Source organism: Nesoenas mayeri (assembly GCF_963082525.1).
Source record: "Nesoenas mayeri genome assembly, chromosome: 10".
NCBI lineage: Eukaryota > Metazoa > Chordata > Aves > Columbiformes > Columbidae > Nesoenas > Nesoenas mayeri.
This window is the reverse complement of record NC_137560.1, coordinates 10,585,595-10,613,109: the sequence shown is the minus strand read 5'-3', so window position 1 is coordinate 10,613,109 and position 27,515 is coordinate 10,585,595. Positions and strand designations below refer to the sequence as shown.

Sequence of the window (27,515 nt, the reverse complement as noted above, 5' to 3'; positions counted from 1 at the left end):
CTTTCCCCAAACTTGCATAAGAGGTTACCACCTAAAAAGAGAAGTACCAACTGCATGCTTTAAGATGCTTGCTCTCTACAAATGCTCATCTGAGCTAACACGGAAAGGTGATGGCAAGTCTTCCCCTTCATTAAATATGAAGCACTCCAATAATGTTTCCAACATATTCTGACATGACAGGAGAAATGACAGAACTTCTACATCTGTTATGATAGATGTTCTTACATTCTTGAGAGGACCTGTCCTGGACATCATTACCCACATAAATGTCACACACACACACAAAAAAAAAAAAAAAATCCACAACACACCAAACCACTAATGAAGCTTATAACACTAGCATGATCTTTTAATGTATATACTGAATTATTTATTGCTCAACTTAATTTTTCACTCTAGCATGCATCACTCATGATGATCATGAAGATCTATATGAAAAACAACCTAAATTCAGCTAAAAAAGAAAGTCAAACAAAAATGCTGTTTGCTCTGAAAAAAACATGCAAGAAAAGAGATGTACAAAAGCATACTTTAAAGTATGCACATATAGGTAATGCAAGAGTAATTGTACTTCTATTAAAAGTAAACCAATGTTTTAATTAAATAATGGTGAGATGCAGATATAGTCATCTCTTTCAACCAATTAAAAAAAAAAAAAAAGCTTTGTGAGGGTTACCTGAGTGAAAATCAAATCAAATATGAACATTAACATCTTAATGTGCATTCAAAGTAACTTATTAATACATTGAAATTTTTAAAAGCTGATCTAATTAGATACAGCAATAAGCCATCTGATAGGCAAGTGGTGCATCTGCCTTAGTGTATTAACTCCTTCTATTAATGTTGTTTGAATACATGCCTTGAAATTGAGATTATGAGCATTGATTCTCCAGAAAGCTTTCGTGAAGAAATGTTTCTAGCTTCCTACTGTTGTATAACAGTAATCACCAAAGAAGCTTTTCTAGCTGAATACTACAGTACAAGTCATGCATCTTCTTCCTTTTTATTCCAGGTGTTTCTGTAAAATTGCTCTACTGATCAGGTAACTTATCCGAGAAACACTTCACCTACCTGAGGTCATATATCAAATGACAGCTCAGAGAATATGTGGCTAGTCAGAAACTGGAAATAAAAGACTTTGATGCTTTCAGAAGTAAAGCTGGTAAAGTAGGGCTGCAGGATTAAAACCTAAAACAGCAGGCCATGTAGAGAGAGTGTCACACCAACTACAAATAGTAAGCTAACACCTAAAATACCTCCAAGTAGCAGGTGATGATTCAAACTTGTCTTGATGACAGGTAAAGATAATTTCTATAGCCCTTACATTTGTGACACCTTGCCATGTAAAGACAGTTTTCCTCTGAATTAGATCTTGCAGTGTGGCTTTCCCAAGCTAAAAGACAGCTTCCATCTGCTGCCCACAGGCACCAGCATCTTCACATGCCTTCAGATGTTGTCACAGCCCTTCATTTTTTGAAGAACTAAATCAAAGCTCACTGCAGTACAGTTGAATTCTGTCCCTCATTCTCACAATTCCATCGTCAGTACTTCAAAGAAGGGATAAGGGATAACAACACATTGTCTCTGCAATAGGGGCACAATCTTTCACTGCAAAAGAAAGACTGATTTTTGCCCCATTTTGGAGCCTTTTCTGTCTCCAGTCTGGCAATAAAGGAAGCAGAAGGCTCCTCCTTGTAATACCTTACTTGATTGCTGATAAATTTTATTACCAATGGATTTATTTAATCTTCTGTGTATTTAGAGGTGTTTTCAGAATTTTTTTAAAGATTTGTCTTGGGATAAAAGGATTTTTTAAAGTCATAAAACATCTCTCCAACTTGACAAAAATATATAAAAGAAATCCAGAAAAATCATGCAGTAAAAAGAGAAAAAAGTCTAAAACTAAATCACACTTTGGAGAATGTATAGTAGTAGCATCTTATACTAACACCTAATGATTCAGACAGCATTTTCAAAGCCCAAATTCAATTTGTAAACTTAATGGGACATATATGCATTAAAAGGCTGCCAAAGCTACAGAAACCTTCAAGGATTCTGAATGCTTTCATCAGAGAGCCTGTATTAAGAAACAGTGAAAAAATCCTTTGTAGAAGTAGTAGAGGTAGACAGATTTAGTTTTTTTGCAATGAAATATCAGTTACAGAACTGTAAACATAGCAATCAATGTAGTTATCAGGAGAATTAAACTGGGAAAAGGAGAAACATTTTTAGGTTGCCAATATTTAAAATTAATCATCATTTGATCTCAGCTTTATTGCAATTACTGCTTTACCTGCTACTAATTTTCCTGCCAGCTGGAAAGTACAGCTGATTGAAGCTACTGAGGTTTTTTGAGATTTCTGAAGTATACCATACTATAAAGAACATTGCAAATATATATTAAAAAAAAGTCTTGCCAACATGCAGCTCTGAATACAAAAATTTCTCCGTGATCTAGCACGATTAACCTAATGTCCTCAAACCACATTTAGAACATGTGTTATATCAATGCATATTTTAATTGCACTTTTTGCATGGGTGTTTGTTACTAAGTGAATACTGACTTCCTGATCTCCTGAAGATGAATGGAATGGTTTTTCTGCCAGCAGGCACTTTAAATACAGTATACAAATATACTGCTGTTGTCAAAATCTTTGCATACATTTCCAAACATTCTTACAGTGAGACTTTTGTTAGACATCCGCTTTCTAATTGGGAATAAATATCTCTAATAAAGACCCACTTAAACCAATGCATATTTGAAAAAACTAAAATATTAGTACTAACATTTCATAACAAAGATTAGTACAGTATAAACCTCTTTCAGAAGGTCATATTGAATAAATCCTACTAATTTAAATTGAAATGTTATCTTTGAACTGAGAAATAATTTGGCTTGTGAAACCAGTATATACTCCAGTTAGTATGTAAATTTGGTATCGCATTCACTACTAAGGGTGAACATACATTTTGAGGCACATTACCGCATAGATACAGCCCAGAAAAATCAGGTTTGAGTGCCTCGTTACCCTAATGTCTGAGAGCACCATACTTGCACATTGACAGTTGTTTCTGAACTTATCTGGGTATGCCTAGGGATATACCTCATGTATATCTTCTAGGGATTAAAGATGACTCCTAGTCAGCTATGGAAAAACTTGCTCATCTGCCGGTAGTAACTTCACAAAGTCACTGTATCTAGGGATGATATAGTACCTAACTGTCCTGAAGCTGGCTACCTTCAACGCAGGTTGAACTCACATCATAAACCAGAAGGTTCTGCCTAGGAAGAGGGGGTGGGCCCTGGAACCCAAATATGCTAAAATTGTGAACACTTATGTGTGTTGGTTATAGGAAGGGAATCAGGAATGAAAAGCAAGCAAGGAAATTACCTGGAAGACAATCCTTAGACAAAGACCACCCAGAGGATAGAAACAGTCAGAGCTGTGGGACTGTACAGGGTCAGTATAAAAGGATCATACTTCCATTTTATTTTTTTAAATATATTTTTTATGGCTCTGCAAACTCTGTATTACTTTTAAGGAGCTTATCAAGTCAAATTAGTTTTTACAAGGGTACGGGTAAACAGCAGTTAATAAAGACATACAAAGTGCAAGTGCACAATTCATGGTTAAAACATTTATGAATGGAACACAAATAGGAGACAAATTAAGATTTAATGCTCCATAGCATTCAATAGTTTCACATTTCCACTCCACTCAATTTAGTCCAGAGAAATGCAGCTATTCACATGTAAAGTGCACTAATTGACAGATAAGTGCAACCTGAGGAGGATGGCCAAATCTCTTCTATCACTACTGTTTCTACACTTTATAAACAATGACAATATTTCTTGGAGACTGTACATCTTGGTCTCCCACTTTCCAGGCATATGCCATATCATTAAAGAATATCCGGACACATACGTTCTCTTGTTCTCTCTCTTCTTTAATAAATTATTCATTGTATAAAAACAAAACAGCTCTAGCAGGGAAGATTCAGCAAACACTATACTTGTGTGGTGTCTAGTCCGTACTATACCAGGTTTAAATTAGAGACCTTCAGTTCAAAGTACCCAGGATAAAAACCAGTCACAAGAATAGTAAATAATCTAAATTAAGGGAGTTTCTCTCCCACACATCACTTTCATATATTCCTGCAAATAGTTTCAGCTTTGACTAATTTCACTTTGTAATTTCTTAATTACTTCATTAGTTAATTCCCTAACAAAGCTTTTAAGGTAGCTGAAAATACATCTCTCAGTGTCAAAAAAATGTAAGGTTTCTATTTTTACTTTCAGGTTTTACAACATAAAACATCTTAATGCAACAGCTGGACATAACATTTTCTTAAGTCAACATGGACATTATTAACCTTATCAGCAGGCAATTTTTCTTTTCAAAGCCATAGTCTGCCATGAGTAACAACACACTCAAGCTCAAGGGCATCCGTTATACCTCAAATGGACTTCTAAATTATGATGCATTAGTTGTACATGAGACTAAGATACTCATCAGCTGCTCTTCTTTCTTTAAACTTTTATACCATATTTTATTTTAAAATGTGCTCCTTCTTAAAATGCAAGTGTACTAACTAATGTAAGTTTATGAATGGGTACATTTGGGTCCCAAATGTGACTGCGAAGGAATGTGACTTAAATGAGAACAAGATCAAGTTGGAATCAATATCCCTTCCATTAGAAGAATCTTCACCCAACTAATAGCACCACACAATGGCATGGCTTTAATCTTCTGGTTTCAAAGTTGCCAAGCTGTATATTTCCTCACACATGTACTTTATTCAAGAAACTAAAAATAAGTAATCTACACAGAAAGAAACAAACATGAAAAATACCTGGTAACAAATCAAGTTATTTATACTGAAATAATTTTTATTATCACACAACCTAAAACATGCTGCCCCATTCTCTTTCCTTTTTTTTTTTCCTGCCATTCTTTTTCTAAATTAATACCGATCCTCCTTTAAGAATTATTTTAAAGCAAAAATTCTCAGAAAGTTTTCTTTAAATATTTTTTGTAATAGTGAGTGAAATATATATTTATCTCTGCAATAGAAAGGGGCTTGCCTTATAGCAGTAAAAACTTTGCAATGAGGACTACGCTTTTTCGCCAGGAATATTACTGTCCCTGGTAGAACACACGGCAGTAGTTCTACCAGAAAGCACAGGAGCTTTTGCTACTGAACCAGAAAGCTTTACAATGACCAGGGTTCCTCTTACCTTCCCCTCCCCCCGCCCGTTTCAGTAGCATCTACCGTAGAAATTCTGATGACCTGAACCCATTAAATCAGCTTAGTTTCTCAAAGAAGACTAAACCAGTGCAACAACCTGGCTGCCACCTTCTGTCTACATTATACTGACTCTGGCTCTCCTCTGACCACCCCCCCCACCCCCGCAGTGAGACAAGTTCAGCTCTCTAAAGTACTTGCTGCTTTTTGCTGGGTTAATTATCAGCCTGCTCACTCACCTGAACCTGCCCACTGAGCTGTCAGATCCAGCTCAGGGGTGCACACATGAAGAGGGAGCGGGAGGAAGAAAAATGAGGGTTTTTTTTCCTTCAGCAGCAGCAGCAATATCTGCATTAGGCTGCACACGCAGCTGCCATCTCCTGTTTGTCATTTCTCTGCTCCCTGCTGCTGGTGTCACTGCTCGCCCCGCTCCAGGGGCACCTGCAGCTGGTCACAGCTTTCCCTGCACTGCCAGAGCAGGACAGAACACACAAAGAAGACAGAGCTGGGGATTCCAGCCCACTTCCCTCTTTCCTGACCCGAACTCTTTTGAGGTTTGGGGCTTGACCAGGTGACCACGGGGCTGCAGTGGCACCAATCTGCTCTGGCTGGTAGAACACAGCTCCTGGGCACAGCTCCCCTCACTTGCCCACAGGCTGCTTTCTCCTTCCCCAGCACCGCCTTGCTCCCCCCACCTCCGTTCTCTCAAGCCCCACACATCGTTGACAGTTTTAAATTGGCTGTTTGTCTCATGAAACCTCAGCCAGAGGATATCACAGTAAGCTTGACACAATTTTAAACCACGGTGCTATGAGCTTATGTTCTTGCCATCAACCATGTGGTTTCATTCACCTTCTTTTGCTTCATCTTTCATCTGATCGGTCTGAGTACAAATTTTTTCTAGGTAGGTTTTTTTACTGTAGTAAGCACACAAAACACTAGTTAGAGTAAAATGGGCATGGTGTGACCATACAGTGGTATTGATCACATTACAGAGAATGTGACTGCAGATGGTACCACATATTACAGTAGCACCATAGTCTTAATCTGGTTTAAACTGCTAATGAAATGGTAACTAGAGATATTTTTTTATTACATCTGAGACACAGGCATATTGGCAAAAATTCCAAGCATAGAAAGTGCAGACTTAAAAATGCAAAATCTACAGACCTCAAATTTATTCTTGCTACATCATACCAGAGAAAGCAAAATATGTTCACCTCTGATCCAAAAACAGTGACTTCAAGAAAATAGATGAGCTGAGTTAAACTGTATTGACTATAAGATACAATATGTGATGAGGAAAAAAAATTAAAAACCAAACAAACATGACACCTTTCTCACTCAGAACTGGAGTCAAAAAATGGCAACACTTCAGTGAAAGCCATAGAAGATATAAGCCAAAGCAACTGACACAATGCTAATTTTACTTATGTTCTGTGATCCTTCCTTTCAACTTTGTAACTGAAAGAACTAAGTACAAGGATGACTGAACTGACACATAAACTTCATCACCAGCTTATTTTAGAGCTGATGAAATAAGCACCACCAATTCTACACATTTCACAAAGGCCAGAATGGTATCGTTCAACCTATAAAAACATATGAATGTAAGAAAAAGCAGATTCAGGCGATAACTGCACTATGAAAGGTAGCTTGTATATCAGCAATCAAAGTTGTTGCCATGACACAAAACCTGTAAAAGTATTTTCCTTCCCTGCATTTCACAGATGCTAGCACGAAGCTATTGGAAGTTTGCAGCTACTCCCATCACAAGGCAGACAAAATAAAACCCACAGATAAATATCTGTCAAGACAGCAGTTGAAAGGTATAATCTTTCAACTTGTCAGTGTTCATGTATGGAGGGGGAAAAAAAAAAGTATAAAACACAAAAAGCATACAAATAGCCTAGGAGTTGTACATTTGATTCTTAAGGAGTAGGAAGGTTGCCTGAAGCTCTTCAGTGCTTATATAAATTGGGAAAATTTGCATGCTGATACTGAAGAAGAACTTCAGAATACACTTTTCCTTCTATCCTGCAAAAAATTATTTTTCTTTGGAATAAATTTCAATAAATTTGAATACAAATATGATTGTTGGAGGTCTCTGAAAAAGTTGATATTTTAGGCAAAACAAAAAGCAGAGGGAATTTTGGACATGAACTGAATCAGAAAGGACTGCCCACATAGACACAGTGGCAAGGGAGACAGAAAAAAGATAAAAACCACACACATGTCAGAGATTAGGAGTCAGTGTGCAGTTGTGCTAGGCAGAAACAAGATTCCAACAATAAGCAACAAGAAGAGAAGAATTTCAAGCATTGGGGAGTTCAGTGCGAGGGCAGAATGGGATGCGAGGGCAAATGGCAAACTCAGGACTGGGATGATGAAAGCAAAGAAAAGTTTGCAACCAAAGGTGGAAAGGAGCAAGATCCCTAACACTGCTCCTCATGCAGCACCTTATTCAGTCTATAACACCACCTATGCCACCTCTGTTATGTTCTTGAACACTAGCTCATCTTTTAGAAAAGAGATTACTTATGTCACCACCTAGATCAGGAGTTTTTCCACATGTAACAAAAGCATTACAGCACTTGCTGTACATAACACCTCCACTCATCAGGTTCATTCACACCTACCTTTACTCTCAATTTAATATAATTATTTTTTCTTTTAAAGTTTTATTTTCTTCTGTAGTGAAATTTATCACTTCCTCTTGGAACTGTAAATATGCACCTAACCTCCTCATTCTTAGATATAACTTTCATAGTTGTCATCCACTTGCACCTCAATCTCATCAAAATGTACTTTTTTCTTCAACTTTATTATTAATATTCTTCAATATTAACACTTCCTAAGCTACATCTTCAGTTCAATAGTTTATTTTTTTTCTTTTCTTCTTAGAATTAGCCACTGGAATAGCATTTGTACAAACAAAACAAAACAACAAACAAGAACAAACAAACAAACAAAAAACACCACCAAAACCTATCAGCAAGAGGCTTGCAGTAGCAAATAAGTAATCTCCAGGGATGTTTTACAGCTAAATTTTCCGCTTTAAACTTTTTTGTTATAAGCTTTCTACACTAAGAAATTGGCTAGTACTCAGTCTTCTCAGTCTCTCGTATTTTTTGGTACTGTGATGGATTTTGTTGTTGTTGTTGTTTTTTGTTGTTGTTGTTGTTTCTTATTTTTCCATGCAAAATAATTCTCTAAAGAATATAGTCTTTGGTGCATTTAGTTTCCTCAGCCTGTTCGGTGCCTACGACTTTGTTGCTGACTAGGCTATTGATAAGAATGAGGACTAAACTGAGAGATATCCACAGCAAAAGCACTCAGAGACATAATGAACCTCCCTCATTCTAGCCTGCACTTTAACTATTATATTTTGCTTCCTCATTACATAAAATTCATGTGTGCATTATTGCCTCAACATCATTACCACTTCATCACTTTTCTTAAGGCATAAAACTGTGACCTATTATCAATATAATGAATATTGACAGTCAGATGAGTGATAATTAAGTTTTTAAAAAAAGAGAGATATCCCAACACTAGCCAGATGGGAAACAAGCTACCAGTTTTTTCTTTCAATACAAAAAAATGACAGTTAATGTCACATCCAGAGCTTCTGCTAATCACCTACTGAGAAAGAAAGGATGACTTCTACATTATCACTTTTCTCTCCAGCTTTAGTGGCAGCCCTTGGCTGCCAGTGAGAGACTGGAACAGAGCACAGCAGTACTCCCGACAGGCCAAAAAAAAAACCAACACTAGAAGGCGTGGCTAGTAGATTAGATCTTCATCACATCAGATTTGTCAGGACCAGCAGGAACCACCGCTGGCCCCTGCAGCCCACCACACTGCCTGGTTTTGAGGCTCCTTTAGACACTGCCACCTTACAGCCCAGTGCTACAGCCACCAGTACAGAACAAATTTGTCTCCTCTCACCCTCTTCCTTTGAACCACAAGACCCTGGTATTTCACAGCAAAACTTTGCATTTGTCACAGGATCACACAGACTGCAAATGTGCGTGAAGGGACTACCAAAGCACATATTCTTGTCAATTCTTCTGACCACCTTTTTGCAGCCAGATCTTCACTAACTGTTCCTTCTCACCATTCTCATACTTCATCTTACTCAAAACTGTTCCTTTCTGGCTCCTTTCCCTTTCCTATAGCTATCCTTGCTTTTATTGACCAAATCACTCTTTGTCCCTTTCCCTTCCTCTAGTGGCTCCTGCAGGGAAGCCAGGCCACTAAGCCCAGAAGAATTTTTTTAATTTGAAAAGCATGTGACCCAAGCTGTTTCTTCTAGACCTACATTCCTATTTTAGGATCATATATAGTTTTCATTTTCCATGCTTGCAATTTGGGAGGGGAAAAAAAAAAAAAAGGAATACCACGGATAATAAAAGATACAAATATCTTTTGTAATGGTAAGAAATATAATTTATGAGTACAAATTTGATAGCATTAGCATGGAGCTTTCCAGTTGTTAATAATAATACAATTATGTAAAATTATAAAGGTTAGAAAAATAAAACCGAGTCCCTCCTTACCTGTGGTTATTACAGAACATTTTATACTTCCCACAAGCATGTTACTGTGTCCATATTCTGGACAGATTTGTACTCAGGCAATTGCATTCTCACTGTGCAACGTAAGCCTCATAAAATTTCTACCAAAACAGTTTTTTTATTTTACCCCTAAGAAAACCCTATTGTGTCATCATGTTGATGCAGAGTTAATACCTGCATTCCTGAGATGGATGAGCTATTCCTAAATATACAGCCTGTAAAGCACACTTGCACTTTACAGAACCAATTTGCAGTGTAGGTGAAGGGACAATTAGCACAATACAAAACTTGCCACATTTAAATAAACATTAACATACTGCCTTTTCTCCTCTGATAGCTGTTCCTGCTGAATTATGCCTAGAGAAACAACAGCATTCCAGAATTAGAAAAGGCAGTCAAGGCAGAATAATGCATATAAGCACCTACAGACATTTAAAATAGGTTGTGTGCACAAACAAACGGTGAAGAGCAACGAGCAGTGAGGGAGATTTGGGTGACACCTACTTGGTGTCACTTGGTGGCGCTGTTCGGAACGGGAGCTGGCCAGGTTTTCCATGCTGTAGCAACCTTTTCTTACCGTACCATTTCCGCAGGACTAGCACGCTACTGAAAAGGAGGGAACAGGTAATGAAACTGATAGATAGATAGATAGACAAACAGACAGACAGACAGATAAAAGAAAATAAAGCAGCCCTGAACTCCTCTCCAACAGAAGAAAACCTCTTTTTGATTCTATTGTTTGACACAGTGTAGAAAGCCCAAACTAAGCCAGGAGAAAGTAGTTTATCTTACAAAAGGAAGAAATCAGACATAACAGTGATATCAAGCAGGAAAAAATCAGAATAGTAGAAATATGCTTTAAAATAGAGATGTGGGGGTGCTGTTAAATGTAGAGGTGCAGAGGTCCAGAATGTGGAAGGGGCACTGCGAAGGGCCCTGGAAAAATCTTCAAGGATACTTGGTGTGTATCCAAGTTCTGCACTGCAAGGACTTTATTAACAAGTGAATAATATAACAACCAAGTCAGACCTAAGAACTGAGGATTTTGGAACAGGTGGACAGATCACCTGCTCACATACTGCCAGACAGCATCAACGGAGCCACTGGCCCATCTGAGATGACATATCCTGGATTTCTGCCATATGTTCCTAGAGCAGAGTGAACCTGGTTTATCTGTTTGCTTAGAGCCAGTATACAGCATGTTTTGCCAGTTTTTGCTCTTTCAAAGCAGTAAATTTGCAGAAATTATTTTTAAAAAAATTACTTTGAGACCTTAATAATACTACTTCAACAGCTGATCAAGCTGATTAAATAAATTTCTGTGCAATAACTAACCAACAGCTCTTCAAATAACCTGCAGAAATCAGTTAAGGTAGCTTTTGATGCAAGAGCACACCGACTTGGTGGAAGGGTGGGGAGAACCTTGGCAGCACAGCTAATAAATGTAATTATAATGATAAAAGCTCACAAATGGCTTCATTCTACACTGTCACTTCACAGCACAACCTGCTATCACTCACTCCTGCTGCACACAATGACCTTTGTCACGCTTGAGAAAACAGCTTCCCACTGTGATTTGACTCTTACTGAGTAGCCAGATGGGGCAGTTTTGCTTCATTATTTGTGTCTGTGAAGTGGAAATGCCAACAGAAAGATTCATTACTGTCAAGATCATCTCTGCAAAGCTCCTCTGATTTATTAGGGCATAAACTGCTGTACTGGCTGTAATGAGACATAAATGTTCTGTAAGGCCTATGAACTCAAGGAGGAAATACACTGCCATCAAGAGGCTATGGGCCTAATTTATTAACAGCTTCTGCCAGGACCATCGCAGAAAATCATACACACACAGCATGGACTGCAGCAGTTGTAGGAAAAAGATGTAATGGATTGGTCGATTACATGTTTACATCAAATAATTTATTCCGTTTTCTGAAATTTGTACAGTGCAGTCAGGTGAAATGCAATGGGATGGCTAAATACATTAAAATACTAGCATCCTTCACATTCTATTTAATTAACGTTGAGATTATGATCCAGACTGATAAATCATAGGATAAGAAAAATTAAGTCTAAAGTTATCTTGCAGAGAAACAATTCCCTGTCCAATTTTATAATATTCTATTTTTTTTAAGTCTTACATTTTATTAGGCAGTCCAGATTTTTTATGTTTTTATTTGTACCACAGATCTTGCCTACTTTTGTAATTAATGCACTACAGTGTTCCTAAAATATTACAGCTCTTTATGATGACAGAGAAGTGTCAAAATACTAAAACTGCTTATTTGTGTCTGCCATGGAGTATATGGACTATTGGAACAGAATACATCGGCTACTTCATCCGCACTGAGAGCATGTGAAAAGCACTTCACCAACACTGAAATAATTTCATAGGACATTGACAAAGGGCTTCTAGCGTGGCCGCAAAGACACTGCAAGGCTGCACGTACAAGTTTGCTGGCACTGTTCACAGCTTTGGTTGCCAGGATCCAAAATGGTGCAGAGGCTGTGGATACGGTTGGACTACAGTCACCAAAGGCGTTTCTTCTGGCCTTTTCACTGGGTGACCTTCTGTAAAAATTGCGGGATAACTACTAGAAATGGCACGTCTTGCTCGTGGCAATAAGTGCTGCAGTGACGAATAGTGTGGCAGCTGCATCAAGCTACAAGATCACATAGACTGTTCCAGTGCAAGATCCACTCCTGACCATCACTGAAACTACTCTTTACAGCCCAGCCCGTAGGCATCTGTATTTCTATCAGTCAGTGGTTGCTCATATAGCTAAAAACAAACAAACAAAAAACCCAAACACAAAACAAAACACACAAAAAGTGAGTCCAAACCTGCAGCCATAGTTAAGTCTCTTTTGCACTTTCAGAAAGTAGGTGAAAAATCATGTTTACATTCAATTAACACATTATAGGATAAGCATAAACACTTGAATATAAATTTACACAATTTACAGAAAGAATCGTACAAAAGTTCTTTACCGAGATGGCATTAATTTTTTATGCCTCTGCCAAAATTCAGAAACATACACTCACAGTATAGATACTTTAAAAAAAAATCATTTCAAAAATGTTGTTTCAGAAAACTTCTTATGAGAAATTATGCCTTGAAATAAGCTTCTCTAGTGGGAAATACATCAGAATCTGAGCAGTTATATACCGGCAATTAAACCCGCATAGCACTTTTTCCTCTTAAAATATCAGCGAAATTAATTAAGTAAATTTGAAATACAAAGATATCTGCTTATGATGACACGGTAACCTTGCCTGTGCTTCTAATTTAATAATCCAGTCTCACTCAGAGGGCAAGTACACTTTGTACTGACACAGCTCCTATGAGTAGGTCTGAGTCTTGTAGACACTGTAGTGCTGTTAGCACTTGATTAAATATTAATGTGGGAATGAACACCAGGTCCTTTTGCCACTCAACAACCCATTAATAAGTCACTCAGGAGAAAGGAGGAAAAGACACATTTTGTTGAGCCATTTTCTTTTCAGAAGGCTAAATCCGTACATTAGCAGAAAAAAAAAATAGTTTGTTAGTAGTGTTTGTAACATACCTATATGGCTTGCTTCACATTACTATTCCCTTATGACTACTAAATGTTCCAACATCTAAAAAGTGGCAAACTAAACCATAAGTAAACCGGGCATTTGCTCATGTATTTCTCCCTAAATGATGGAAAATGATCTAGATTGTTTTCTGCAAATCTATATGTTATTTCACAGGTTACTCTCTGTTTAAAGCTGTATCCTATAAAAGTGATATTAAATACAAAAAATACAGATCATAGTAACACTGAATGTCGAAATAGTTATTAAATTTCCTTCTGAGCCAACTTCATGCTCATTTCTAGTGATTTAATAGAGAATATGCCTTTTCAAAATGCTTTTTTACTGATACACTGCATCATACATGTTTCTTGGAGAGATAATTTGGCACCAACAGTTCAGTGCAAATGCAAGAAAATAACCAATTTGCCGTATAAGTAAAAATAAATTGTTTCTAAAAGCTAAAAATAACCTTAATTGAGTCTCTTCTCCAGAAGGTGAAATGAAAATTAGCAATCACCCTTTCAGTTAGCAACTCAGTTTTACACTGAAGGTCAGCCCTATTTTAGTGTCACGGCTTCCCAGAAGGAGCACCAGTGAGCGTTCAGCTCCAGAGACACCAGAGCTTTCCAGTGCCCCTTACAACAGAGCAGGAACGATTGCTATGAAACACATCCAAAATTTAGAGCCAACTACTCTGCTTTCCAGGATATTCTGGAGTCCTGTGCACCTGTATGATTAGAGATGGAGCAGTTGCTTTTCAATCTTGCATGAAATTTATACAACAAGGGTCAATAATATTAGGCTTGCATGAATGGACTAAAAGATCTTAACCTCACCAGGATGTGAAACCCATCTGCCATTTTCCTCCTCCTGTCTCCACACAAATACAGTTCAAGGATGATTACATTGCCACCGTCCACCATTAATGACTACCAGGAAAACTCCCCCAGAAATAAAACCAAACATTAAAAATGCATGAAAGATGGCAACATTACCACCCCTTAGAGCTTGAGGTCAAGTTCTACATTTTTTTTTTCCCCCTTCTCAGGAAAAACAGCTGTGGTTATTTACACAATATGAGCACTTGCCTGTTGTATTCTTCTTCTTTTCCTGAAGGTCCCTGGTGGTTTAAGTCACTTAGAGATCACGTCCACCCCTGCTAAGCAATTAGACTTAGAGGTAATATCTCGTAATTATCGAAGTGAGCATCTGGCCCAAAAGAGCATATCTAAAACTTGCTCTGGTGCAGAGTGGTACAATGCTTACCAGAGTTCCCTAGACAGACTGAGATTATTGATGGAGGGACTCATTTTTAAGAACGGATTTTGCAAGTTCCATTAAAGGTTCAGTATTTGTCAACCGAGAAGTTTGTTCTGGCTGGTTGGCAATGATTAATGATTGCCATCTCCTTGCCCAGGAGAAGGAACACCATTCTGAGCAGCCTTTGTGAAGGCTGTGATGTGTGCCAAGGGGAAAAACATCCCTATGTCCTTGCTGCTATGTAACCAAAAATGGACTAACCTCAGTCTAGCCATGTCTACTAACATGGGGAAAATATGTGAGGATTTTATTGGGAACCAAATTAAGATTTTGAAAATTATGGTCATTATTTCCTATTGCTAATGCTAGCAGAGCACAGCCAAAGACCACGTTTTGAGTTTCACCTTTGAACAGAACTGAGTATTGCATACAACACAACCATATGGAAAAAACTCACCAATTACATTGATCTAATGGCTTATTAGATGTCACTCTTGCTGCACACAAACGTAGAGCCAAATGCATTTTTCCGCCTGAAATTGCACAAACATGACGTACCACAAAGGCATCCTCAGATGTCTGGATCACTGCTAGTTTCCATACATGACCTTTTAAGGAGAATTTAGGTCAGCCTAAATAAAACAGTTTGTTTCAAAATGGGGTGCCATATGTCAAAATGTACTTAGTCAGTCAGTATAATTTTTAGCCAAAAATTCAGTATTATCAGATATGATGCTAAAATCTCCGTACTCACAATTTTCTCATGCTGTTTGTGTATACATTTGAATATTTTGCACAAATTTGGTTTTGGTTGCTTAAATAAATCAAAATATTAAAAAACTACTATCATAGTTATTAGAATCATTCTGATATCATTGTTTGTTAAAATCTTTAGTAATACTGCTAAGTTTCCATTATGCTTTTTATGGACTAAGTTCTGTCACTTTTTTTTTTTTTCCTTAAATTCTAAACAGTCCCATTTGCTATGCAGATATTATGGGTAGTACCCACCATGAAATCGGTGATAAGTCAGGGAGATAGTCCTAGAATAGGATATAGCTCCCATTTTGACAGGATTGTACAGAATAACACACAAGAAGGTGCATAAACTACCTCTAGCTAAAAAAAGGAAAACTTATTTCACAAGGCAGTTAACAGGTTCCTTTGTCTTGGCAAATACTCTTTCCCGTGTAGCAGACAAAGAAAGAAGGAAACTCCTATTGGTCTCTTGAGTAGAGCTTTTTTCTAAAGAAATTCTTCTAGCAGAGTGGAACATGACAGTATTGTTATACTGATCAAATCTTACACAGTGTGTGCTGCCCACATGCCAGACTTCAAGGGACAGAACAGCTGAGAGCACAGATTTTCGGGTAAAACAAGGTAAATCCAGCTAGGATACTGGATTTCCCAAATATAGACCCAGTAGATGCAGAAATATTGTACTCAAATAGCCTGGACCCCTTTGATGAGTAGTCCCCATCAAAGCTATGAAGAGAGATTTTTAGATCCTCATTAATCCCCGCGTACCAGACAATGGCATGAAGCTGCCACTGGCCATGTTCCCAACACTGCAAAGAACTAATGCAAGTAGCACTGACACTAGAGCATAGGAACAGGAGAAGTGGGAGAACAAGGGCAAAATAACTTGGTCTCAATAAAAATCCACATTAATTTCTGAATACAATATAAACCATAGGACCAGACTCAAATTCTACACAAGAGAACAATGGGAATCTCAGACTATCCATACTCCCTAGCCACGTGTCCCCACTCAACATTACCAGCAGTACAACTGCAAAAATTCTATGCTGATGGTGCTCCCACGGAATTGGTGACTGATGAGGGACTCTTTTTCAATTGCAAGTGACATGAAATGGAAGGACAGAAAGACAATCTAACAATAGACATTTTTACACACAGGATGAAATTCATCTTCCATGAATTTTTGTGCCTATAAAACTTGATAGCATGAATATTTGTTGAAAACTCACCCTCTAAATGTGATGCAAACTTAGCCAAAGCAAATGTTTACAGTTTTCACCCATCTTTACCACAGATGTTTCAGTATTTAGACAAAACTCTCATTTTACAAAAAACTCAGGCATTTCTTTTTCACAGTGAGAGCAAAACTAGTAAATGTATACTCAGCTAATTTCACTCTTGGAGATTAAGTTAATAGAGTAGATGGACTGCCTAGGGATTTTTCCCTTCATTTGTGAAAATAATTGAAAACAACTGCCCACCAACTGCAGGGCAACTGCAACAGTAATTTTCAGGCTGATAGATGTTTGTAGGTACTGCAAAATGAGGGGGAAGTAGGGACTTCGAAAGAGGATTGGAATCTTGAAAAAGTGACATGCTGCAACCAACCTATAACCCAGCACTCTATCAGGAGTACTGCATGTATCGGAGAATGTAAGGCACATTGGAAAGGGAGGTCAGCTGCAGCCCCAAAATTTATAATCAGTTTGTTAGAAATAATATTTGGAGGCAACACCAGTCCACAGCCTGGCTTGTAATTGGTAATTCACCCGTTTCTGTACCCAGCCTTCCATGCAATACCACAGGAGATTTTTTCCCCAGAGGAAAGAAATCTATGTAAACAGTCTGAGAAATCCCCTTCTGATTCCCATTTCATTTACTTCCTTTTACTTCCCCCCCTCTCCTATTCTTTCCATTATCCCATTTTCCTTGTAATTTTGGGCATGACTTTTTACTCTTAGAACGTCTAACAAGCAGGTGGGTCTAGAAAATAACAGGAGTTAACTTTCAGATGGTCTTCCATAATTTACAGTGTGTTGCACCTAATCCTTTTTTGCATAAGTGTTGTGGTTTTGTTTTTTTTGGGGGGGAGAAAAAGTCTACAAGAACAGGAGTTGAAAACCTGCTCACAGCTTTCTACCTGACATAGTGAATATATATTTCAGTTTATTTATTGAAAATGCATCTTTGTTTAGTAAGAGTCAGAGATTTAGACTCATCCAAAGTGACTGAAATATAAATGACTAATTGAAAGACCAGTATTATTAATCTTTTGTCTTTATACGTGTGAAACATTCTTCCTGGTTTTACTAACATCTTCTATTATTAAATCAACTAAAAAGCACAGAGACAGACCATAATTGATATCACCTTGGACATTATTAAAAACAAATAAAATTCTCCTTCATCAGAGGCTGAAAAACAGAATTGTGATAGAGACTTCTTGGAAAAACTACTGTATTTCACCATTCCATCATGTGTTGTCCTTACCAAGAGGAATACCCAGAAGCTTGCCTAGCAGCTATGTCTGTTGTCTCCATTCACACAGACTTCCAAACTTCCCTTTAGGCTTCTTGACAACAGAGAGCTGTCATCTTTCTGAGGGTGTTTGTGGTAATTTTTTCCTCAAATAAAATGATAACCTGTTTCCATTTATTTTTAAGATAGGTGAATATAAAAACGTTACCAGAAGTTGCTGAATATTTCCAGATTCTATTGAAGCATAAGAGATATGGAAGTTGAATGTGACATTTGCGTGACACACAATTTTCTACAAAAACAAACCCTAAGTGGCTTCTGTCTTGTACTTTCCAGAAAAGCCAGAATTAAAGCAAAACAAACAAACAAACAAATTATTTTGTATCCAGTAGTCTTCACTCTCGATCATTATCTCTCTGTATAAACATACATAAAAATACACAAACTGACTGGGTTGAACACAGGTATGCTTCTGATATTTCTTCCCCCAAAATGGCCCATTCTAAGTATCATAGGCTCTGTAGATGTTCTAATTTATGAACCTCAATATAATACAAATTTCAAAATGTTTTACAAATAAGTATTTATAGCTGCTTCTATTTTCGTAAGGACATGCTAAACAGCAGCCATTGGGACACAGATTTTACTACTACAATGGATTTTAAAGCTCTCTACAATAATGAGTCACAGATAATTCAAAATCTTACATGTTTTTTCAAGATATGAATGCCTAATGACATAAGATAGCAGAATAAGAACTTCTGTTTTCTAGGGCATCTAGCAATGCACTCAAGTCAGCTTCAGTGTTAAAATCTAGCAAAAGGGTTTCAAGAACTTGTAAGGAGAATGCTCTGTGACTGAGCTTAAAATGTAACAGAAGTCAGCGCACAAGTGTTATCCCAGAGAAACAGAACATATTGATTCAGATGTGCAAACCTCATTCTGTCAGTTTTTGCACAATTACAGTAAGGGCAGTAGAGAGGATTATGAGATGATGGCATTTAGAACCTCATAGAGAAGAATAGGGTTTTATCAGTTTTGCAGCAGATGTCTGCACATGGGAATGGAACACAAAAGTTAAGTCTACAGAGACTGCCATGTTTTCTAGAAGTCTCAGAGTGTAGTTAATGCTGTTATGCCAGTTTAGAAAAAGTAGGAATAAATACAGTGAGATAAACAGTGAGCTCTAAATGGATATTCTATAAAATGCAGAACCACTAACACAGTTAAAGATTCAGCCAGTCAGAAAGAATCAGCAGACCCACAACAGAGTTCTAAAGATAGGATTGTTTGGATAACTTGTTTAGCTCTTAATTCAGTAAAGCACTTTAATGTATGCCTGAATCCATTGCTTTGGTTAGCAGAGATGTAATAATTCACATATGTAAGCGCTTTGCTGAAATTAATACTAAACTACACATATATGATCCCCTGCATGTAATGAATCTTCTGTACTGTCTTAATATATGTGCATGTATTGTGGGATTGTTCTATAGCCAGACACCACGAAGGATAACAGAGGTACTCTGGGAAAATGGTATATATGAATAATAATTTCATATAAACAATGTCAAACCAGCAGAATTTGGCCTCTCAGAGCAAAATGAGCAAGAAATACCATTTACTATATGTAATGGGATGCCAGCAAGAGAATACTATACCAAACATTTAACTTCCTCCCTTTGTAACATTCCCTTTCCAAACATCTCTTGAGATTTGATATTTAAACATGTAATTTACCAACCTTCTCAACTTAATGTAAATATCTAACAGAAGTTAACTTAAAGCCTCAGCCTGTAACAAAACAGCACACTATGGCTTATGTTAATTCCATAAGAGTCATCTAAAATAGAAGTATATGAAGATGTCACTAAAGGAAAAGTGATACAGGAATGAACTAAGAATGGATACTACAAACTAGACAGAAATATAGTTCAGTACTCAGATGAAAATGTCTGAAAACAGTTATTTTTTTGTTCTGGTCTATAGTTTTAAAGGGTACTTATCAATTACTTACAGGCTACTGGAATTGCCATACCTCATTGGACTAGCAATTAATCTAACCTCTTGGTTAGGAAATGACACAATAACCCATTTTCCTATTTGAGCCTCTACTTGTATCATGGCATGTAACTGGGAACATTCTGGCTAGCCATAAAAATATATTGAATCCTGCTAATGCTTGTATACTTTATAATATTGTTTCAGATTCAAGCTTAAACTTGCATTGAAAAAAAGGGAAAATCCAGATTTTATTGCACTGTATTCTAAAAGCTAAAACATCACAAGGACAGCTTTTAAAAACTTACTCCAAAATACATATGAAGTTTTCACTCTTCCTCACGTGTGAAGTCAGTGAAAAGTTTTCACTTAGTATCTTGTGCTCTATAGAACAAAAAGCACCTATAGAGCACACAGACTTGCAGATCTATTACATCCTTCTTATTTCAGGCTATAGGTGAAGGAAGTGGAGATGACTGAGCACAAACCTAGTTTTGTGTCTTGCACTAACTTATTTTTCACTAAGGCTCTTCTCTGTAATGGAACCTTTAATATAGGTCCAAATAATTTCAACTGCTTCCAGAAGCCAAACTTTAAAAAGGTAATTTAGGAAAACATTCAGACCAACATCATCTTGAGTTTTTTTACTATTTGCACTTTTTTTTTTTTTTAAATTATTAATCTCAATTAATTGATTGCAGTACTATGTTAGGTCTTTATTGTCAAATGCAACCAAATGGGTTTTATATATGCAGCTACGGTCACCTTTTTGTTGGTCGGTTACTCACAATCAACAATGTACATTCTTGATATTTTACAGACACTGTAGATACTCATCTAAAACAGAACATCTCTGACAGCCTTCAACATGTCTTTTCTGCCTGCTGTTTAAGTAAGAAAATGCATATGTTATAAAGAGAAGTAATTAAAACCAAGCAGACTACAAACTGTATCTTGGCTTTTAGTATAATTGCAGTATTGTTCAGTTTAAACCACACAAACTAAAATACAGTTTTTATCATTCTGTTGAAGAACTTCAAGAAATAAATGATCTCACTATTTCCTTAAGTGGATGACATAATTCTTCACAAAAAACACTACCTCAAGAATAGACATAGTTCGCAGAATAAAATGGGCATATTTGTGCAATTGCTATGCCTATTTTAACTGTCTTGTTTCTGAGATAATAACTCTTGCTTCTTTTTTTTTAATTAAGACCTTACAGCACTTAAAATATAAGGTCATGTTTTATTATATTCATTTTATGGATTAGTAAACAATCCATAAGATATCAGATTCTTATTTTGATATTTATTTACAATACTTCGGTCTCTCGTTAATAATTGCTTTCAGCCACATATTTCAGTGATATGGAGTTTATGCCAGATGCAAATAGTGATTACTTGTAGTCATCTAGGCATGTTTTATGTACACATATTTTATGTTAAATTTTGGATCTCTGTCTACATACAATCCATAAAAATTAACTTCTTTTTTACAAGCTAAAGTAATGATTTCTGTGTTATTGATACTCATGAGTTCCCGAAAAGCACTTTGGACAATCTATTGCAGATCGTGGATTATTCTCCATCTTGACTGCCCATTGTTTATAAGGTACTCTGTATGACTCATGGTTAATTTACATTTGTATCTATATCTGATTGCATGACAAACATTAACAGGGTAATGGCACTTTGGATATACATTTACATTGCGTATAAATGATCATCCCAACGAAAATTCTTAAAACACTCAGAAAGCATTAGCCACTATATGATTCTAGCCAACCATGTAACTCTGTATATGAGAGGCAGTAATCCTTCCTCTGGCAATCCACACACACACACAGGACGAGCTTCAATTATCTTCACAAAAAACACCTCCCCACTTTTTGGTTTTAAGCACTGCAGAAAAAGTTTCTTCATGGCAAATTAAATTTACATTGGCCAGGAAAACAATTCTTAACTACTTTGAGTGTCGGATTAGAGAATACAAGCAAAAATACTAGTGAGCAATTCACAAACAGTATTCCAGTAGTTCTGAGGAAAACAAAACACCACAGAAACCCACCTGCCTCTTTTCTTCTTCAAAAGGGAGAATTAATAACACAGAAGAAAATATTTTTTTAAACATCCTCCCCCCCAAGAAAAAAAAAAAAACTAGCAGATGAGGCAGGAAACTGGGACTACAGCATTTCTGTGAGGAGTTGTTTCTCTTTATCCCAAATCAAGAACTTTTGTTTGATCTCATACCCCATCTTTCATCATACTGCAGGGGCGCCTAAAAAGATAACGAATTAAGGTACGTTATTTCATAGCTTGAAAGGCCTATAAAGTGTCTGGACCTTCTTTTGTTCTTGAGGTAACCAGTAATAAAGCATACGGTTTGTGTATCAGTAATAACATCTGTCTCTGAAGTACTCCAGTCTTTTTAGAAAAAAAAAAAAGAAAAAGTCAATTTAATAACATCCAGACAACATTGTACACGAGACATTCAATTTGCTGCACTAATGCTCCATGTTGCCAACATCAGCAGGTTCCTAAGCTACAGAGACTTGGTTAAAAATCTGCAGAATTGTTTGTAACCTTGAAGATAACAGACATGAAGCAAAAGATGATTTGTCACCAATGTGATGCCACAACACAGCTCTCCATTTTCTTGTAGCATGTTTCCACAGCATCCACTTGATTTCATGTTTGTCTTTAGGCCAGTTTTCAGATAAAGAAAATGAAAACATGTCATGGAGGTGAGAAAAACGTTCATTCCTGTCTTATGGCAAAACCTAAATGTTTGGGGAATTTCAAAGCTCAAATTTTAATTTCACGTACAGCCATTAATTGTCTGCTTTAAACTCAGTAAACAGACTTCTATTAAAAAAAAAAAAAGGCAGAGTTATTAAAGTTAAATATTTATTTCACAGATCTCTGATATAAATGAGTGGATTCAAATAATGATCAAGTGACCAGCAGTCACCAGTAATGACCAAGTATTTTCTTAAGTATTTAAGATAGCATAATGCTGTATATCACTCAGTTTACTACAAACATTGAACCTGTAAAAGTATGCATGGAAGTCCCACATAGCTGAAGAGTTACCAACTGATTATTATTGTCTGCAAATATATTATATTATGATGAAATCAAATCCAAATTCAGCAAATTTTGAGGTGTTAATCTCTAGATTCAATTATAATTTTAAATATTATATATATACCCAGAGACCTTCCAGACTATGAAATTTTTCATATAAAGCAGGTAAAACCAGGTTTAAACACTTAAAAGTCGTGGAACTATTTATTATGTAATTTTAACAGTTCTGGTCAGACAAAGGCAGCATTAGCTCTTAGGTCCTTCCACATCATGATCATTTAGCAGTAGGAATAAAGATGTTATTGCAGTTATGCTTTGTATTCACCCTGTATGAAGTCTTAGCACTGACAGAAAACATATTAAATCTCTGTCTTGTTGTAATGGCTCATGTAATGGCTTTTACACTAGAATAAGGTACCTGGTGAAATACGTAAGTGTACTGTTTTGCTTGGTTTCTAACAGTGCATTTGGATATAACAGTAGAAGCAATAACATACAGTAAAAGCATGACTGCCTCTGTTTCAACTGACATCAAAAATATATTTTGAGACTTAAAGGCTTACTTCTGAAATTGGACATTAAAGTAGTATTGCAACTATATCATACCTGTAATTGTAAACAAAACACTGACTTGACACTATTCTTTTTAAATACTTATTTCTGCTACAAGGTGAAAACCTGTATTTTTATATGCCATGCTCAAAGCAGTTGGATTTACTGTTTCAGATTAATTGTTCTCTTTTTAGTACTTCATGTGTTAGAGCTGTCATGAATGAAATACAGAAACTTGAAAATACTGCAACTAAGTTTCATGAATGAGAAAAATTATGTACATAGCATAAACTCATTTATAATGTGTGAGAAACAAGCTCCTTAAGGGGCCAGACTACATATACAGACTCATTAAATAAAAAAAAAAAATAGATATTAACAACTTAGGTCCTTAGTCATACAAATAAAACATAGCATAGTATAAAAATAGCATCCGCTATATTTACATTTCAAGTAGCAGAAGATCTTAAGAAAACATGAGGAATTGGGTTTTTTTGGTAATGAGGATAAGGAGTCATAAAATACAGAGTAAAATTGAAGTGTTCCTCCTTTCAAGGAAACAGCTCAGAAGATAATTTTAAGTAGTCTTTCCATGGCCATAATTCTTGAGCTCATACACAAAATCAGGCTGACGTCACCTTGAAAAATTCTATCACATAATTTAAGCTACTTTGGGGATTTACTCGGAGCCACACTATTCTGTTTCAAAATTATTGCAACACTATTTTTATTCAAACATTTTCAGAAAGAAGCAGCTTATTAATAAGTTGTCAGGCAGACTAAATCTACAGTGACATGTAATAACATGCTCTTACACCTGTTTACAGAGTATCTTTTAAAATATATATATAGAGAGAGAGATGGCTGGGGAAAAAAAGAATCACAGAATCACAGAATGTTAGGGATTGGAAGGGACCTCAGAAGATCATCCAGTCCAATCCCCCTGCTGGAGCAGAAACACCCAAATGAGGTTATACAGGAAGGTGTCCAGGCGGGTTTTGAATGTCTCGAGTAGGAGACTCCACAACCTCCCTGTGCAGCCTGTTCCAGTGTCTGTTACCCTCACTGAGAAGAAGTTTCTTCTCAAATTTAAGTGGAACCTTTTGTGTTCGAGTTTGAACCCATTACCTCTTGTCCTATCATTGGTTGTCACTGAGAAGAACCTGGCTCCATCCTCCTGATGCTCACCTTTTATATATTTATAAACATTAATGAGGTCACTCCTCAGTCTCCTCTTCTCCAAGCTAAAGAGACCCAGCTCCCTCAGCCTTTCCTCATAAGGGAGATGCTCCACTCCCTTAATCATCTTTGTTGCCCTGCGCTGGACTCTCTCCAGCAGTTCCCTGTCCTTCTTGAACTGAGGGGCCCAGAACTGGACACAATATTCCAGATGTGGTCTCACCAGGGCAGAATAGAGGGGAAGGAGAACCTCTCACGACCTACTAACCACACCCCTTCTAATACATCCCAGGATGCCATTGGTCTTCCTGGCCACAAGGGCACTGTGCTGGCTCATGGTCATCTTGCTCTCCACCAGGACCCCCAGGTCCCTTTCCCCTATGCTGCTCTCTAATAGGTCATTCCCCAACTTATACTGGAACCTGGGTTTGTTCCTACCCAGATGCAAGACTCTACACTTGCCCTTGTTATATTTCATTAAATTTTTCCCTGCCCAACTCTCCAGCCTGTCCAGGTCTCTGGATGGCAGCACAGCCTTCTCGTGTGTCAGCCACTCCTCCCAGCTTGGTGTCATCAGCAAACTTGCTGATAGTACACTCTCTTCCCTCGTCCAAATCACTGATGAAAATATTGATTAATATAGGTCCCAGTACTGACCCCTGAGGCACTCCACCAGATACAGGCCTCCAACTGGACTCCACACCACTGACCACGACTCTCTGGCTTCTTCCCTTCAGCCAGTTCACAGTCCACCTCACTGCCTGGTCATCGAGACCACACTCCCTCACTTTAGCTGTGAGGATGCTGTGGGAGACTGTGTTAAATGCCTTACTCAAGGCAAGGCAGACCACGTCCACCGCTCTGCCATCATCCATCCATCTTGTTATGTCCTCATAAAAGTCAATGAGGTTGGTCAAGCATGACTTCCCCTTGATGAAACCATGTTGACTGCCCCTAATGACCCTCTTATCCCTGATATGCCTTGAGATGGCACCAAGGATAAGTCGTTCCATCAGTTTCCCAGGTCTGGAAGTGAGGCTGATCAGTCTATAGTTACCCAGGTCCTCCTTCTTGCCCATTTTGAAGACTGGAGTGACATTTGCTTTCCTTCAGTCCTCAGGCACCTCTCCCATTTCCCAAGACTTGGCAAAGATGAAGGAGGGTGGTCCAGCAATGACCTCAGCCAGCTCCCTCAGCACCCGCGGGTGCCAGTTTGTCAGCGACAAACTAACTACGAAGAGTGAAAATGCAAATAACAATTAATTTTCTTGAGATGTGACCCAACTAAGTACAATAAATACCAAAATAGGCAAATGCTGACATTGAATGGAACTTCCTTCATAATATCTAGTTTTACATCTTAACGTATTAATGAAATACCGAACTTCCTAATCCCTTCCACTACACAAAGGCTGGCATCAATTCACACAAATGTATTACAGCTCTCCTCACAATATGCAAGTACCGGTGTATCTTTGCATTCCTTTAAAGATGACAGACCTCCTAGCGTGTCCTGCTAAAAATCACAAAACGGATGAACTTTCTTCTTTTAGAGAATGAAGTTACATAAAAGGAGTAAGCAAGGTATCTGAAGAGAAAAATAGATCTTCCAATTGCAGTTGTTATTACTCAAAATTCTCGGAGTAAATACCTCTTAACCAACAAAAAGTACAATAGTTGTATACCATTCTTGCTACACAAAATGACAATAATTGACATAATATTTTCAGAAGATCAGAAAAAGATAACCAATTTCCCATTTTCTCTTGGTCAGTGATTGCTAATAGATGAGATTTAGTTCAGGTAAACAAGGAAGAACAGAAAAATGTAATTTTATAAATGAGAGAAACATGACTAAAAACTAAAAATCAAAACAACTCCTTTTTTCCACAGAATACTGAAACCCCGGACAGCACACACATATTAATCAATTAGTTGCTCAAATTTTACTCTGAAGAGCGAGGCTGTTGCTTCCACAGGCATATATAATAACATGGCAGGTATCTCAAACTATAAAAACTTCCTAAAATAGTCCCAAAACTTGCTTTAGCAGAAGATAAAAAAAAAAAGCCTTGCCAACTGCCAACTCTACCCCTCATTCTGCCAAACAGGAAATTTTAAAAACTGAGTACTACATCTGCTCCTTCTCCAGACATAATAAACCGTTCACTGTCGACAGTTCATACCCCTCTTTAGCTTCAAAAAGCATTGAATTATTAATGAGTATTTTGGTAGAAAAAAAAAGAGAAAAGTTTTTCTCGTTTAATGATGTCTCACAGGGGAAGCATTATATAATGGTGAAAAATGTACCCTGGGGGGAAATATTTCCTTAATATCATCTTATCCTAAGTTCATTACCACAGTAAAAGGCCAACTCTACCCTCAAGCAATATCACATAAGCATCATTTTTGTCATTAGTGAAACATCCAGTTATCCAAAATCATTTTTAGATCATTAGAAAGATTGTTACTGACTTTTCAATAGTCATATACTTTATATTGGATGTGACACTACGGGTTATCCATCAAATCAAGGTGATAGCATACTTACTTTTCTGTCTGGCCAATTATATTTTGCAAATATTGTATCATACGTGTCCACAGCTCCATCAGTAATCAGCATTATGGCTTGGCTACAAATACTTCCTTGTCCTGTGTGATTGAACTAGAAAAGATGAAGATAAATAGGATCGCACTGGATAAAAATGAATCTTATCAAATTTCTATCACGCTTAGAAGTAAGTGAAAAAGTCTCAGGTCAAAAACATTTTATCACAGATATTATGATCTTACTGAATTGTAA

At 37.1% G+C, this 27,515-nt stretch overlaps 1 protein-coding gene across 1 annotated transcript in view; it reads right to left on the bottom strand.

The window, feature by feature from the left end:
• Positions 1-27,515, bottom strand: part of CACNA2D3 (calcium voltage-gated channel auxiliary subunit alpha2delta 3) — a gene marked incomplete at its 5' end in the record, with an annotated part of 422,930 nt that overhangs the window by 183,275 nt on the left and 212,140 nt on the right. The window contains one exon of the mRNA XM_080350552.1: positions 27,264-27,377. Coding sequence (XP_080206678.1) covers positions 27,264-27,377 — 114 coding nt within the window. The remainder of the gene's footprint in view (positions 1-27,263; positions 27,378-27,515) is intronic.